This window comes from Protopterus annectens, chromosome 4.part1 (genome assembly GCF_019279795.1).
Source record: "Protopterus annectens isolate FY-2018-M chromosome 4.part1, PAN1.0, whole genome shotgun sequence".
Classification (NCBI taxonomy): Eukaryota; Metazoa; Chordata; order Ceratodontiformes; family Protopteridae; genus Protopterus; species Protopterus annectens.
The window spans coordinates 305,426,378-305,438,535 of record NC_056734.1 but is presented as its reverse complement, the minus strand read 5'-3'; the positions used below and the strand labels follow the sequence as shown (position 1 = coordinate 305,438,535).

Sequence of the window (12,158 nt, the reverse complement as noted above, 5' to 3'; positions counted from 1 at the left end):
CCTGATAGACATGGGCATCCTGAGGGAATGTAGCAATTGCATGCATACTAACATCCACTTATTCCTGAAACAAATACTTTATGTGAAAGATGTACTTTCACTATGAAATTGGTGACATGACTCTTACATAAGGAGAAATCGAATGCCAAGCAGGTTGTCAGCGCACACACACACACACACACACACACACACACACACACACACACACACACACACACACACACACACACACACACACACACACACACACACACACACACACACACACACACACACACACACACACACACACACTTCCCACAATTAATAAGAACACCACACATAAACCCATGTATGTGGAGGTACTCACGAGTAACTTATCAAAAGATCAGAGGCCTCCCAAACAGAAACCACTTACACACATAACAATGCAAAAAAAAAACAACCACAACACATAATAACACACACATCAGTTTCTCAACAAATAAGCCCATAAGGAGTAACACCACAAACACTAATGTATTGGTCATAGGTGACTCCATTGTGAAACACATGGATGTTCCCCTCACTAGGCTGGATAAGGACCAGTTTACAGTTAGCTGCCTGTCAAATGCCAGGATCTGCAAGTCACTCAGGCACAGTGGTCACACCTTCAATAACCACATCACTACAACAATCAGGAAATCCTTCTATGTGGCACACCTCATCACTAAGGGCTTTTCATCCAGAAAAAAGGAGGTCATTGTCCCACTATACTTATCCCTCATTAGACCCATTATAGAATACAATGCCCCATTTGGTATGTACTTCTCAAGACATCTGCAACAACTGGAAAGGCCACAGAAATACCTCACTAAAAGAATCACACTCCTAAAGCAGATGCCCTATGCTGACCATCTAAAAAAACTCCAGCTATACTCTGTCGCATATCATCTACTCAGAGGTGATCTCTGCTTAACATACAAGGCCATGTCAAACCCAGAGCTGTTGGACATGCTACACTTAAAGAAATCCCAATCCCTCAGAGACACATGCTCCAGGGATCTAAACCTTGTCATCACAATGAACAAAATATGCTGGAGGAATAGGTTCCTGACCCATAGACTCCCCAGATTCTGGAATAGACTGCTTATACATGTCAAGCAAAGTGCCTCTTTGGCCCTCTTCAAAACAAACCTTGACGATTGGATGGGAGATTGGAAATTCACCCCAGGGATCATGTCAGTTGCCCTGATAGACAGGGGTCCAGGGAAGTAAATATTGTAGGAAGAAATAGCCAGGGAATTGTTATGGCTAGGCTTGTATAGGCCCTAGGGCTGATAGCCTAGTACCAACCTATGAATCTATGAAACAGGAAAAGCATACTGCATACCTGGACTTACTGGGTGGGTACTAGCAATTTGTAAACTGCTAAATGGCCCAGTTGCCTTGTACATTCTGTGATTCTGTAATTCGGTTGACTAATTTTTACTAATTTAGAATGCTTTTCAGATCCATTTATATATACTTTTATTCCATTTAATTTATAGTGAGTTTATTCTTCTGCCATATTCTTTTAGTTCCATTATTGTTGTGTAAACTGCTGAGTATACAAGTATAACAATAAACTTGAATTTGAACTGCTGCTTTTGTAAATGTGCGAGGATGTGTTTTTATATGGCATCTGCCATTTTGTGTTAGTTGTTTGACTGTGGAGTTAGCATATATTAGTGAGAGTGGGGGTGGAGCACCCCACTGAAATACATAACTTTTTTATGGGTATGTGCCTTTAGCTTGTATTTTTGTTTATTGTTTTAAATGCAAGGCTATTTTTCTTGCATTTGTGTTTGCATGTACTTTTGGAGCACATACATTTAACTACTGCATAGTCAGTTGTTTTTGATTAACTGCGTAAGGTTGTGCCATTTGAGATTGTAGTAGTTTCAGATAAAAACACATACGCACACACACACACACACACACACACACACACACACACACACACACACACACACACACACACACCATCTCTGTCTCTGTATCTCTCTCTGTGTGTGTGTGTGTGTGTGTGTGTGTGTGTGTGTGTGTGTGTGTGTGTGTGTGTGTGTGTGCGTGTGTGCGTGTGTGTGTGCGTGTGTGTGTGTGTGTGTGTGTGTGTGTGTGTGTGTGTGTGTGTGTGTGTGTGTGTGTGTGTGTGTGTGTGTGTGTGTGTGTATTGAGGCTATCATGAAGACAAAATCACTGCTGGTACATACACAGAAATTGTACTAGCAGCAATTTCCTAAGAAGAACAGTAATCAGGAAGCTCAATATATGTGAGCTGGAGCCTCACTGACTTCATACTTGATAAGCTATCAAAAAACTACATCTTTTATCTGTAGCTGTACATGTTACCATGTGGATGTGCTCCTATGCAGTGCTGTTATACTGACCAAGAAAGGAATGTCACTGCATTCACTCTTTCTGGATCTTTGTCCATTATCTAATATACATGATAGAAGCAGTGCTTCCCAATGCATGGCTTCTCTTTGGATTCGGTCTGATGATAACCATTTGCTGGAAGATAACTCTGTGCAGTCTCATGTTATTTTACCTGGCTAAAATAGGTCTGAAATGATGCAACTGTTAGAAAATGCATTTGAATGAGAGTATTATTGATTGTAAGTGCACTCACATAGTTATTTGGGGTATTCTGCACCCATTCAAAAGTCTTATCAGCGGAAACATCATTGCATTTTAACAAATTGATATATACTTAAAATATTTCAGGATTACCTGAGAAACCAGGCTTGCAGGAACAGTTGTAACCTCCCACTGTATTTGTGCAGTTAGCGTCTGGAGAGCAAATGTGGTTCTCACATTCATTAATATCACTGCAGGTTGCTCCATTTCCTGTATACAGTAAACAAAATGTTTTAAATATGTACTTCAAAAATTTATGTTGAAGAAAATGCATTACCATATTTGATATAAAGAAACATACCCAAGAAAACTTAGCAATACTACTCTTATATGAGCTCTGCTGCCTCTCTGTGCTCAACGCAGTTGCGCATTGCTACCCAGCGAGCACCTCAGCTGGGCATTGCTACACAGTGAGCAACTCAGCTGTGCATTCTGAGGGGCTGATGCAGTCTTCCACCCTTAGCCCTCCACAGAATAGCTGCTTTTGCTAATCTTACAATAAACCCTTGTCCATTTAGCCCGTCACCACTTGCTCCTCAATATCTACCTGTCATAATGGATGGATAGTTTCTCACCATATCTCCAGCCAGCCTGATGGATATGGGTATCCTGAGGCAATGTAGCAATTGCTTCATGTATACTGATAAACATTTGCTCCTAAAGCAAGCAAATACAGTATGTGGCAGATGTAACTATATCATGAAATTAGAAACAGTCCTCTCACATAACAATAAACATGACATACAACAGGTTGTTAGCACACACACCTCGTCTCTCATACAACATAAGGTCAACACATATAAGCCTACATATGCGGAGGTACTCACTAAGAGCCTATCAAAAGACCAAAGACCTCCCAGTCATGAACAACATACACATACTGGTACAGGAAAAGAATCCACCACTACACATAACAACACACATATCAGTGTCTCAACAATTAAGCCCCTAAAGCAAAACAGCTCAAAAGTTAATGTTCTGGTCATAGGCAACTCAATAGTGAGAACACATGTTTCCCTCACCATGCTGAACATGGAGAAGGTCACAGTCAGCTGCCTGTCAGGTGACAGGCCCTGTCAAATCACACAGGCACTCATGTTGCTCAGCAAAAATTACCACTATGACTCTGTCATTGTACATGTTGGACTGAATGACTTGAGATGTACCACTCTGGATGATATGAAGTGAGACATGACTGAATTATCAGATTATATATCCCAGGCAGGTATGTCTGTAGCCCTAAGCAGCATTCTACCTTGACATAGGATCTACAATACAGACAAGAAAAATATTGATTTCAATAATTGGCTTAACTTCTGGTGCCACTCCAGAGCATCCAGTATCCATCAGCCTGGGAAAACATGGTCAACAGTCAACATTGCTTTGCTAGAGATGGCCTTCACCTGTCTCTTTAAGGTTTTCAGATACTGGCAAAGATGCTTGCCTCTCCATAGTGCCTTTTTTAGGCAATGTGCTAACAACAAAGCTTCTGACGTAAAGAAATTCACTAAAGACAAACTCTTAAGGTCATGCTGCTTAATGATAGGAGCTTAAACAGTAAACTGCACTCCCTAGAAGCACTGATCACCTTGGAAGATGCTGACATTTGTGCAGTCACTAAGACTTGGTTCAAGGCCACAGAGAGCACCCCAGCTGTACAAGACTTCAATGCCTTTCTCACGTTCAGACCCCAAAATGAGCATGGAAAAAACAAAGATGGAGTTGTATCAATTTTATTAACTCCAAATGCACCTCAGGACTGGTTAAATAGTATGACTCTCTTGAGCTACTCCAGGTCCAAATAACTATAGGTAAAATGCCCTTCCACATTATCACTAGCTACTGGTCCTCCACCAATAACCAGGAAAAGCACACCACCTATCTGGACTTGCTAGATTCACTTAGTATACAGCCAAGCACCTTGGTCATGAGAGATTAACTATCTTTCCATTGACTGGGCAACTTACATGAGCACAAGCACAATAGCTATGAGGTTCCTGGACTTTGTTAATTCAAATGCCCTAGAACAGCAGGTTATCATCCCCACAAGGGGCTCAAATGTCCTGGACCTACTGCTCACCAGCTTGATGGGGGGGGGGTCACTGTACTACCCCCTGTGTGTTGCCCTCCCTGTTAAGGTCAGACCATAAATCATTTGAAGTAAAGATCAAACTAGACACCCTCACAGGAGTAAAAAAACTGAAAAATTTCTCCAATGCAAACTGTTGCCTACTAAGCAATGGTATAAAAAGTTTTAAAGCCCCTGCCAACATAGCCAACAATGACTGCTAGGTAGAGGGATACACAAATGCCTTATATAGCTACTTCTTAAACCAATGCATCAACTCAGCTGTACCTAACAGGAACAAAAGCAAGTTTTCCTTAACAGCAAGCCACCCTGGTAGACTATAAGTATAAATAAGTTATACAACAAAAGAAAGAAACTGATATCTAAAAACAGATGGGAACTTACTCAACAGAGGAAGAATACCCTCCACAGCTTGAAAAAGCTAACCAGATATCTTGTTAAGTCCTCTAAGGCTAGTTATAAGACTAAATTAGTATCCCTAGCTAAAGACAATCATAAGGCATTCTTTAGCTACAGCCAGTACCAAGTATCTCCAAAAAAAAAGGTCATAAAAGCACTCTCCAAGGCCAAAACTTAGCCTCTATGGGACCAGATAACATCCCAGGCTGCTTACTAAACAATCTAAAACAAGACCTAGCAGAACCATTTGGCACTCTCTTTAACCTGACCACTGGCTTTGTTCCTGCAGACTGGAGAACAACAACAGTAATCCCCTTGCACAAAGGGGGTCCATTAACTGACCCTGGGAACCATCGGCCCATAAGCCTAACCTGCTTTATCTGCAAGGCCATGGAAAGAATCATTATGGACCTTATCTACAAGGACATAGACAACCTTCAAAGTCTTGACCCGTCCTAGTTTGGTTTCGGCAAAGGTAAATCTTGCTTATTAAACCTAGTGGATGTCTGTGAGAATGTCACCAATGCTCTGGATGAAGGCAAAACTGTACATACCTCCTATCTAGATTTAGCCAAGGCCTTTGATACAATCCCCCACTCAGGTACCATAGAGAAACTCTCCCAGCTGGGGTCTGAATGGAGCGATACAAAGTCAGCAAGCAATGGAGAGTAGTATTGCTGAAAGTGAATTCATCCTCAAATCTTTGTGAGTACCTTCATGAGGTGGACCCTGTTTTTTTACAAAATCTCACCAAAACAACATTGATATATGGACTGTATTTTATACAGCTTATATCATGGACAGAAGTAGGCTAAAAATTAAAAAAAGATAGCTGGGTACATGAGTCCCAGGATAAAAAAGTGTACAATCTTGGTAGGGGCACTAGTGCCAGGAGTGGAAAGAATGACAGTGTAGAATCCTCAAGACATGGATACATTCCTACAATGGGGCCAGGCCAGGCCCAGGTGGAGGATGGCACCCTTGTTGTAGAAGGAAGTAGTAGTCCAAGAAAATCACAAAAACTGATAGGCCAAAGAAGAGCCATAAAGATGATAGAGTGGACTCTTGATGATAAGAAAGAAATTATGTATTGTTAGTATTATGCAAAAAGCCCAGCATTTACAAACACAAGATATACAAAAGTATTAAGAGAGAAATTAGAGGAACGAAAAATACTTCCACAAAACAAAAACTGTCAGAAGCTTCACATAAAAATTTGTGTTCACTAATACCAGATTTGTGAAAAACATTATATAGACCAAGAAATTTTAGCTGTTTGGAAAAAGAATCATCTGAGCAAGTGTGAAAATATAAACAACAACACCTAGAGATTTTTGAAAAGAATAGAAAAGAAATATGGACATGTGAAAGACAGAGAGATTTGATATGGTGCAATATTTATGCAAAGTCAAAAGCCAAATTATACAATGCAAAAAAGCAGCCCCAAAGAAATTCGAAGAGAAATACAGGCAAAGGCATCCAGATATGGAAAGTTTCGCAATAAAAAAATAATATCACAAGGAGGGAATGCAGAGAATAAGATTAGTAAAGCAGAAGTAAAAAAAAATAGCAGTTGAGCTTATGGAGTGCACGTGAAGTAAAGGATTTGGTGTAGAAAGTCTAACACAGGTTACATCACAGCAAGATGGAAAGAGTCCCCAAAGTAAGGAGAAAGGAGATCAAGAGACGTCTGAAGAAGAAATATGGACAAGGAAAAGAAAATGAGATTTAATATGGTGTAATATTTATGCAAAGGAGAAATCAAAACTAACCAATACAAAAAGAGCAGCACCAAAGACATTTGAAGAGAAATACAGGCAAAGGAATCCAGAAGTGGAAAACTCTACAATACAAAAAATAAGAAGACAAAGAGAAAAAGTAGAAAAGAAGATTAGTAATGGAGATGTTAAATAAATAGAAACTGAGGTTATGTGGTACCTGCAAAGTGAAGGATTCAGTATAGAAAATCTAACTCAGAAAGCATCACTGCAGGATAGAGCAATGGACATCCAAATTAAGGAAAAACCAGTGGAATGTGTAGTAACTGGTCAGTTGCCATATGAAGATATTTTGGATCCTTCCACAGGAGACTAGTATATGCATTCACTTGAAGCTGGACAGCTGGAGAAGGAGCAGGAAACTGTGGCAACTCTGATGCAGTCAGTGATAAGGAGTAATAGGCTAGTGAGTTCCCATGTGACAGAGCAACAGACGACACAGGACAAAACTGAAGAGAATGTGCCATAGGAAAATGCTATATAACTTTCTATAGAATGCCCACAGGAAATGGAAAACAAGGGATGTGTCCTCTGTTTAGAAGAAAATGAGCTAAGAGAAGAGTGCTTGATTTAATAGAGATAGATAGACATGTTAAGATCAATGAAAGAAATAGACTGCAGAAGGTCAATAAAACTGAAAAAGTCAGAAATTTGATAAAACAAATGAACACAGCAATTAGCACTGTACATAGAGATCCATGCATTGTAACAGAAGTAAGCAGGATATATTACTGTGCAGCTAAATTAATAACAGATAAAGTTCTACCACAAGAACACAGGGTAGTAAAAGAAAGGAAGGGGAGAAATTTAATACCATCATGAAAGTATCGAACAGAGAAAATTATAACACAATTAAGACAAGAAGTTTCACTGTTAGAACAACATAGAAGAAGGAACACATCAACAAAAATACTCAGAAAAATAGATGTGATAAAAGCCATATCCAGTATTATAACGGATCAGGATTTATCATGCTTTATTGCAAATAATAAACTAAAAATATCAGGACAGGCAGAAAATCTTAGAAAATACACAGATAAATATAAATGAAAAGTACAAATAAGCAATTTATTGATGACCCAAAAAGTATAGAGAATTGGGAAACAAGGAAAAAGGAATTGAAAGATCACCAAAAAAAAAGAAGAAATAGATATTTTTGGAGAAGTATTTATGAAGATCCTGTGGAACATAGTAAAGATGCTAAATGAAGAGAAGTAAAAGAAAGAATAAGAAGTTCAAAGGTACAGGATATGAAATGGGATGAATCAACAGCCAGAGAGATTGAAACAGTAACTAAATTCTGGTTAAAAGTATTAACATCTTTGCATAAAGATTTAGCCATGAATAAGAACTATTTGTATGCACACCCTGAACAGACACCAACCTGGCTAACAACAGGAAAAACAATGCTCCTACATGAGTGAACCTGCAAGATACCATAAAAATTATAGACCAATAACTTGCTTTCCAATTACATATAAACTATACACTGCAATTGATGCAGACAGAGTTTATAGTCATTTAGAAGAAAACTCAATTATGGTAATAGAACAAAAGGGCAATAAAAGAAAGTCATATGGAACAAAGGATCATTTGCTGTTAAATGAAGTCACGGTAGAGAACTGTAAAAAGGGGAAGAATCTAAGTATGGCATGGGTTGACTGCAAAAAAGCATTTGAGTGTTTAAAAATGTATAAGATATACCCTACACTGATAAACTACATCACAGCGACCATGAAACAGTGGCAAACCACTTTGCAGTTAAGCCATGATGAAGGGCAAATTATTATTCCAGGGATAAAAATGCCAGGGTGACTGTGTGTCACCATTGCTCTTTTGCCTTGCCCCTAACCCATTAAGCTCTCTGCTTAGCAGATTAGGTCATGGCTATAATTTGCCTCCCAGAAAGCAACAAAGTGTAAAGACTTCTCATCTTCTCTTTGTCAATGATTTAAAACTAGATAGAATAAACCAAGCAACACTAATACTGAACAAGTGTTTAATAAAACAGAGCTTTCAGGTCAAACAAACCCTTCATCAGTGTATACACTGATGAAGGGTTTTATTAAACACTTGTTCAGTATTAGCGTTGCTTGGTTTATTTTATTTTTAGTATTGGTTCTGTTGACGAAGCTTTGTTCTGCAATTGTTTGGTTGCATTGAGATTAAAATTGTATAGCTCATCTAATGAGGAATTGAAAGCACAACTGCAAGTAATACAAACTTTTTCAGATGATATAAGAATATCATTTGGTCTTGATAAATGTGCAAAAGCAACTTTTAAAGCAGGAAAGCTGCACCACCAAGAAAACATCAGTTTGGGGCAAGAATGTGATATAAAACAACTTAAGCAAGAGGGAGTGTATAAATATTTGGAAACTGATGAAGGATCAACAATAACATGTGAATAAATGTGAATAAAACTTAGTAAGAAATATTTTAGAAGACTTACATTAATCCCGAAAACAGTGTTGACATCTAGGAACAAAATTCAAGCTATAAATCAATTTCATCTTCCTGTCCTAACTTACAGTTTTGGAGTGACTGACTGGCCCCAAAAGTTAGATTAGACAGGAAAGCAAGAAGAATCTTTCATGCTCATCAAATGCTTTATAAAAATCTGTGCATGCCAAGATTATATATTCCCCATTTCAAAGGAGGTATGAGCCTCCCTGAAATTATTTATATGTATAGATCTGCAATCGTGGGACTGCGTACATATCTGCTGACCTCACAAGACCCAAACATAGTGAAAATGTTGAAACATTAGAAGAATAAATGTGTTTATATATTAATTTAACATTTATTTTCTGGCAAAGTCCAACTTGGAATGGAGCCAATTTTCAATGGAGGCCAGAGGAAAAATGCTCCAGATGCATGTCTTTGTAACATGGGAGGAAACTGGAACTCTTGGAGGAAATCCTCATGGATGCAGGGATGACATGCAGACTCCGCATAGAAGGCATCCCATCTGAAAATTGAACCGGACAATCTCTTGCTGTGAGGTGACAATGCAACCGCTGCACCACTGGGTCATCCAAATAAATAAAATAATAATAATAATAATAATAATATTAATAATAAAAACAAATAATAATAATAATAATAAAATAAACCTAAGATTACTTCCCTTCTTAGTTAAGCAGAAGCATATTGACGTAAAGCAAGAGTAGAAATCAAATCAGAAGTAGATAAAAATCAGACAGTAACCAAATATGCCAAAAAACAAAAGAAAGAATATAAGGTGAAGGATCAGATGAGAAGGCAGGAAATTTGGTAAATGCATAAATACAGTTGCAAGTATACAAAACTCCTGGAAGAACCTCATGTTGATCAGCATCAAATGCAGGAATGGTTAAGGAGAGGAGAATTCATACCAAAAGATAAAAGGTTAATATTGGTGGCACAAGACAGTGGGCTGCATACACATTGGTTTACAAAGTCCATTGAACATGTGGGAGAAACAGACAAATGTAGGTTTTGCAAAACAGAATTGGAAACAGTTGCACACCTTGTTGCTGGTTGTGATATACTAATGGCAGAAGGACTGTATACTGAAAGGCATAATAATGTGGCAAGACTGTTGCACTGGGGATTGTGCAAATATTATAATACTAAAGTAGTTAAAAACACTGGAATGATGAGTCACAAAGCATCATAGCAAATGATGAAGTCTACATCACATGGGATCATCCATTACAAACAGTTTAAACGATAGACGCAAGAAAACCAGATATAGTGGCCCATGAAAAGAAGACAAAAGGAGCACTGATCACTGAAATCGCTACACCCACTGACTACAGTGCTTTGCATACTCAGAGACACAGTCATAAAATATCAAGATTTGCAGGCAGAAATGACAGCAATGTGGAAGAAAGATACACAAACAGTTCCAATAGTAGTAGGGGCAACAGGTCTTATAAGAAATAATCTACCAACATATTCAGATATGTTACCAATACATGTAACTCCATACAAATTGCAGAAGGAGTCATTACTGGACACATTGCAGGTGTTGTGAAGAACACTGCTGGCTGACATCAAAGATTGAAACAATATTAATTTCATGAACTTCAATAATACTTTGAGTTAGGAATGGGGTCCATTCCTGTCATGGTATCAAAAACCCAAAAGATTTTGGAGAAATTGAAAACTGTTGAGTAGCCCATATATCACTAGATGGGTAGCCAGCTGGCTCAATGAGAAAAAGCACACTGTCAAAGTTAGGGAGTCCACCTCCACCAGTAGACCACTTACCAGTGGGGTACCACAAGGATCTGTGCTGGGCCCTCTGCTGTTTGGAATCTATTTCTCTGAACTCCAGCAAAGGTAGATGGCCTGTGGCTTACCAAGTTTGCAGATGATTGTAAACTGGATAAAATCACAGAGACCCCAAATGATGTTAACATTTTACAGAAGGGGCAGACCCACACAAATGACTGATGTCAAACTCACAGACTAAAATTAGATAAAAAAACATGCTTCATTATCCTGTTTGGCAAAGAAGTAGCCCCTGCTGAATATGAATTAGATAGCACCCCTCTAAGCTAAAACTCAGCTGTGCAAGTCTTGGGAACACTGGTTGATAGCGATCTAAATTTCACTCACCATGTGTCTGTAGTTGCAAGAAAGGCATTCTACATTGCACATCTCATAAATAAGGGCATCTCAACCAAGACTAGAGAGGTTATAGTTCGACCCTTATCAGACCACTAATTGAGTATGTTCCCTTCTGTATGTATGGCAAAAGACATCTGCATCAACTGGAGAGACCACAGAGGTTTCTAACCAAGAGAATCCAGGGCCTCCAAATCATGACCTACAAGGAAAGACTGAAAGCCCTGTCACTGTATTCTGTATCATACAGGCATTTGAGAGGTGACCTGTGCCTTGCCTACAGAGCAGTCTCTGATCCTGCCCTAATGGAAATGCTGCACATCCACAAATCAAATGGGACAAGAGTAACTCACTCTAGGGAACTCAACCTAGCCTTTGACATTAGCAGAACATGGTGGAGAGAAAGATATCCCCTCTCCCAGAGATTGCTGCTCCTCTGGAATAAGTTCCCACTCCATGTGAAGCAGAGCTCTTCAATTATCCTCTTTAAACACAGCCTTGACAACTGGATGGGTGATTGTAGATTCACCCTAAGCTGGCACCTATGTCCCTCATGGACAGGAGCAGTTGGTGCTGATCACAGAATTGATCTAACAATGACCCTCTAACTATGGTAAATAAGCATACTAGTAACC

General features: G+C 38.9%; 1 protein-coding gene across 1 annotated transcript in view; it reads right to left on the bottom strand.

Annotated features, from left to right (window-relative positions):
* Positions 1-12,158, bottom strand: part of LOC122800838 (neurogenic locus Notch protein-like) — a gene marked incomplete in the record, with an annotated part of 809,298 nt that overhangs the window by 517,134 nt on the left and 280,006 nt on the right. The window contains 1 exon segment of the mRNA XM_044070145.1: positions 2,734-2,850. Coding sequence (XP_043926080.1) covers positions 2,734-2,850 — 117 coding nt within the window.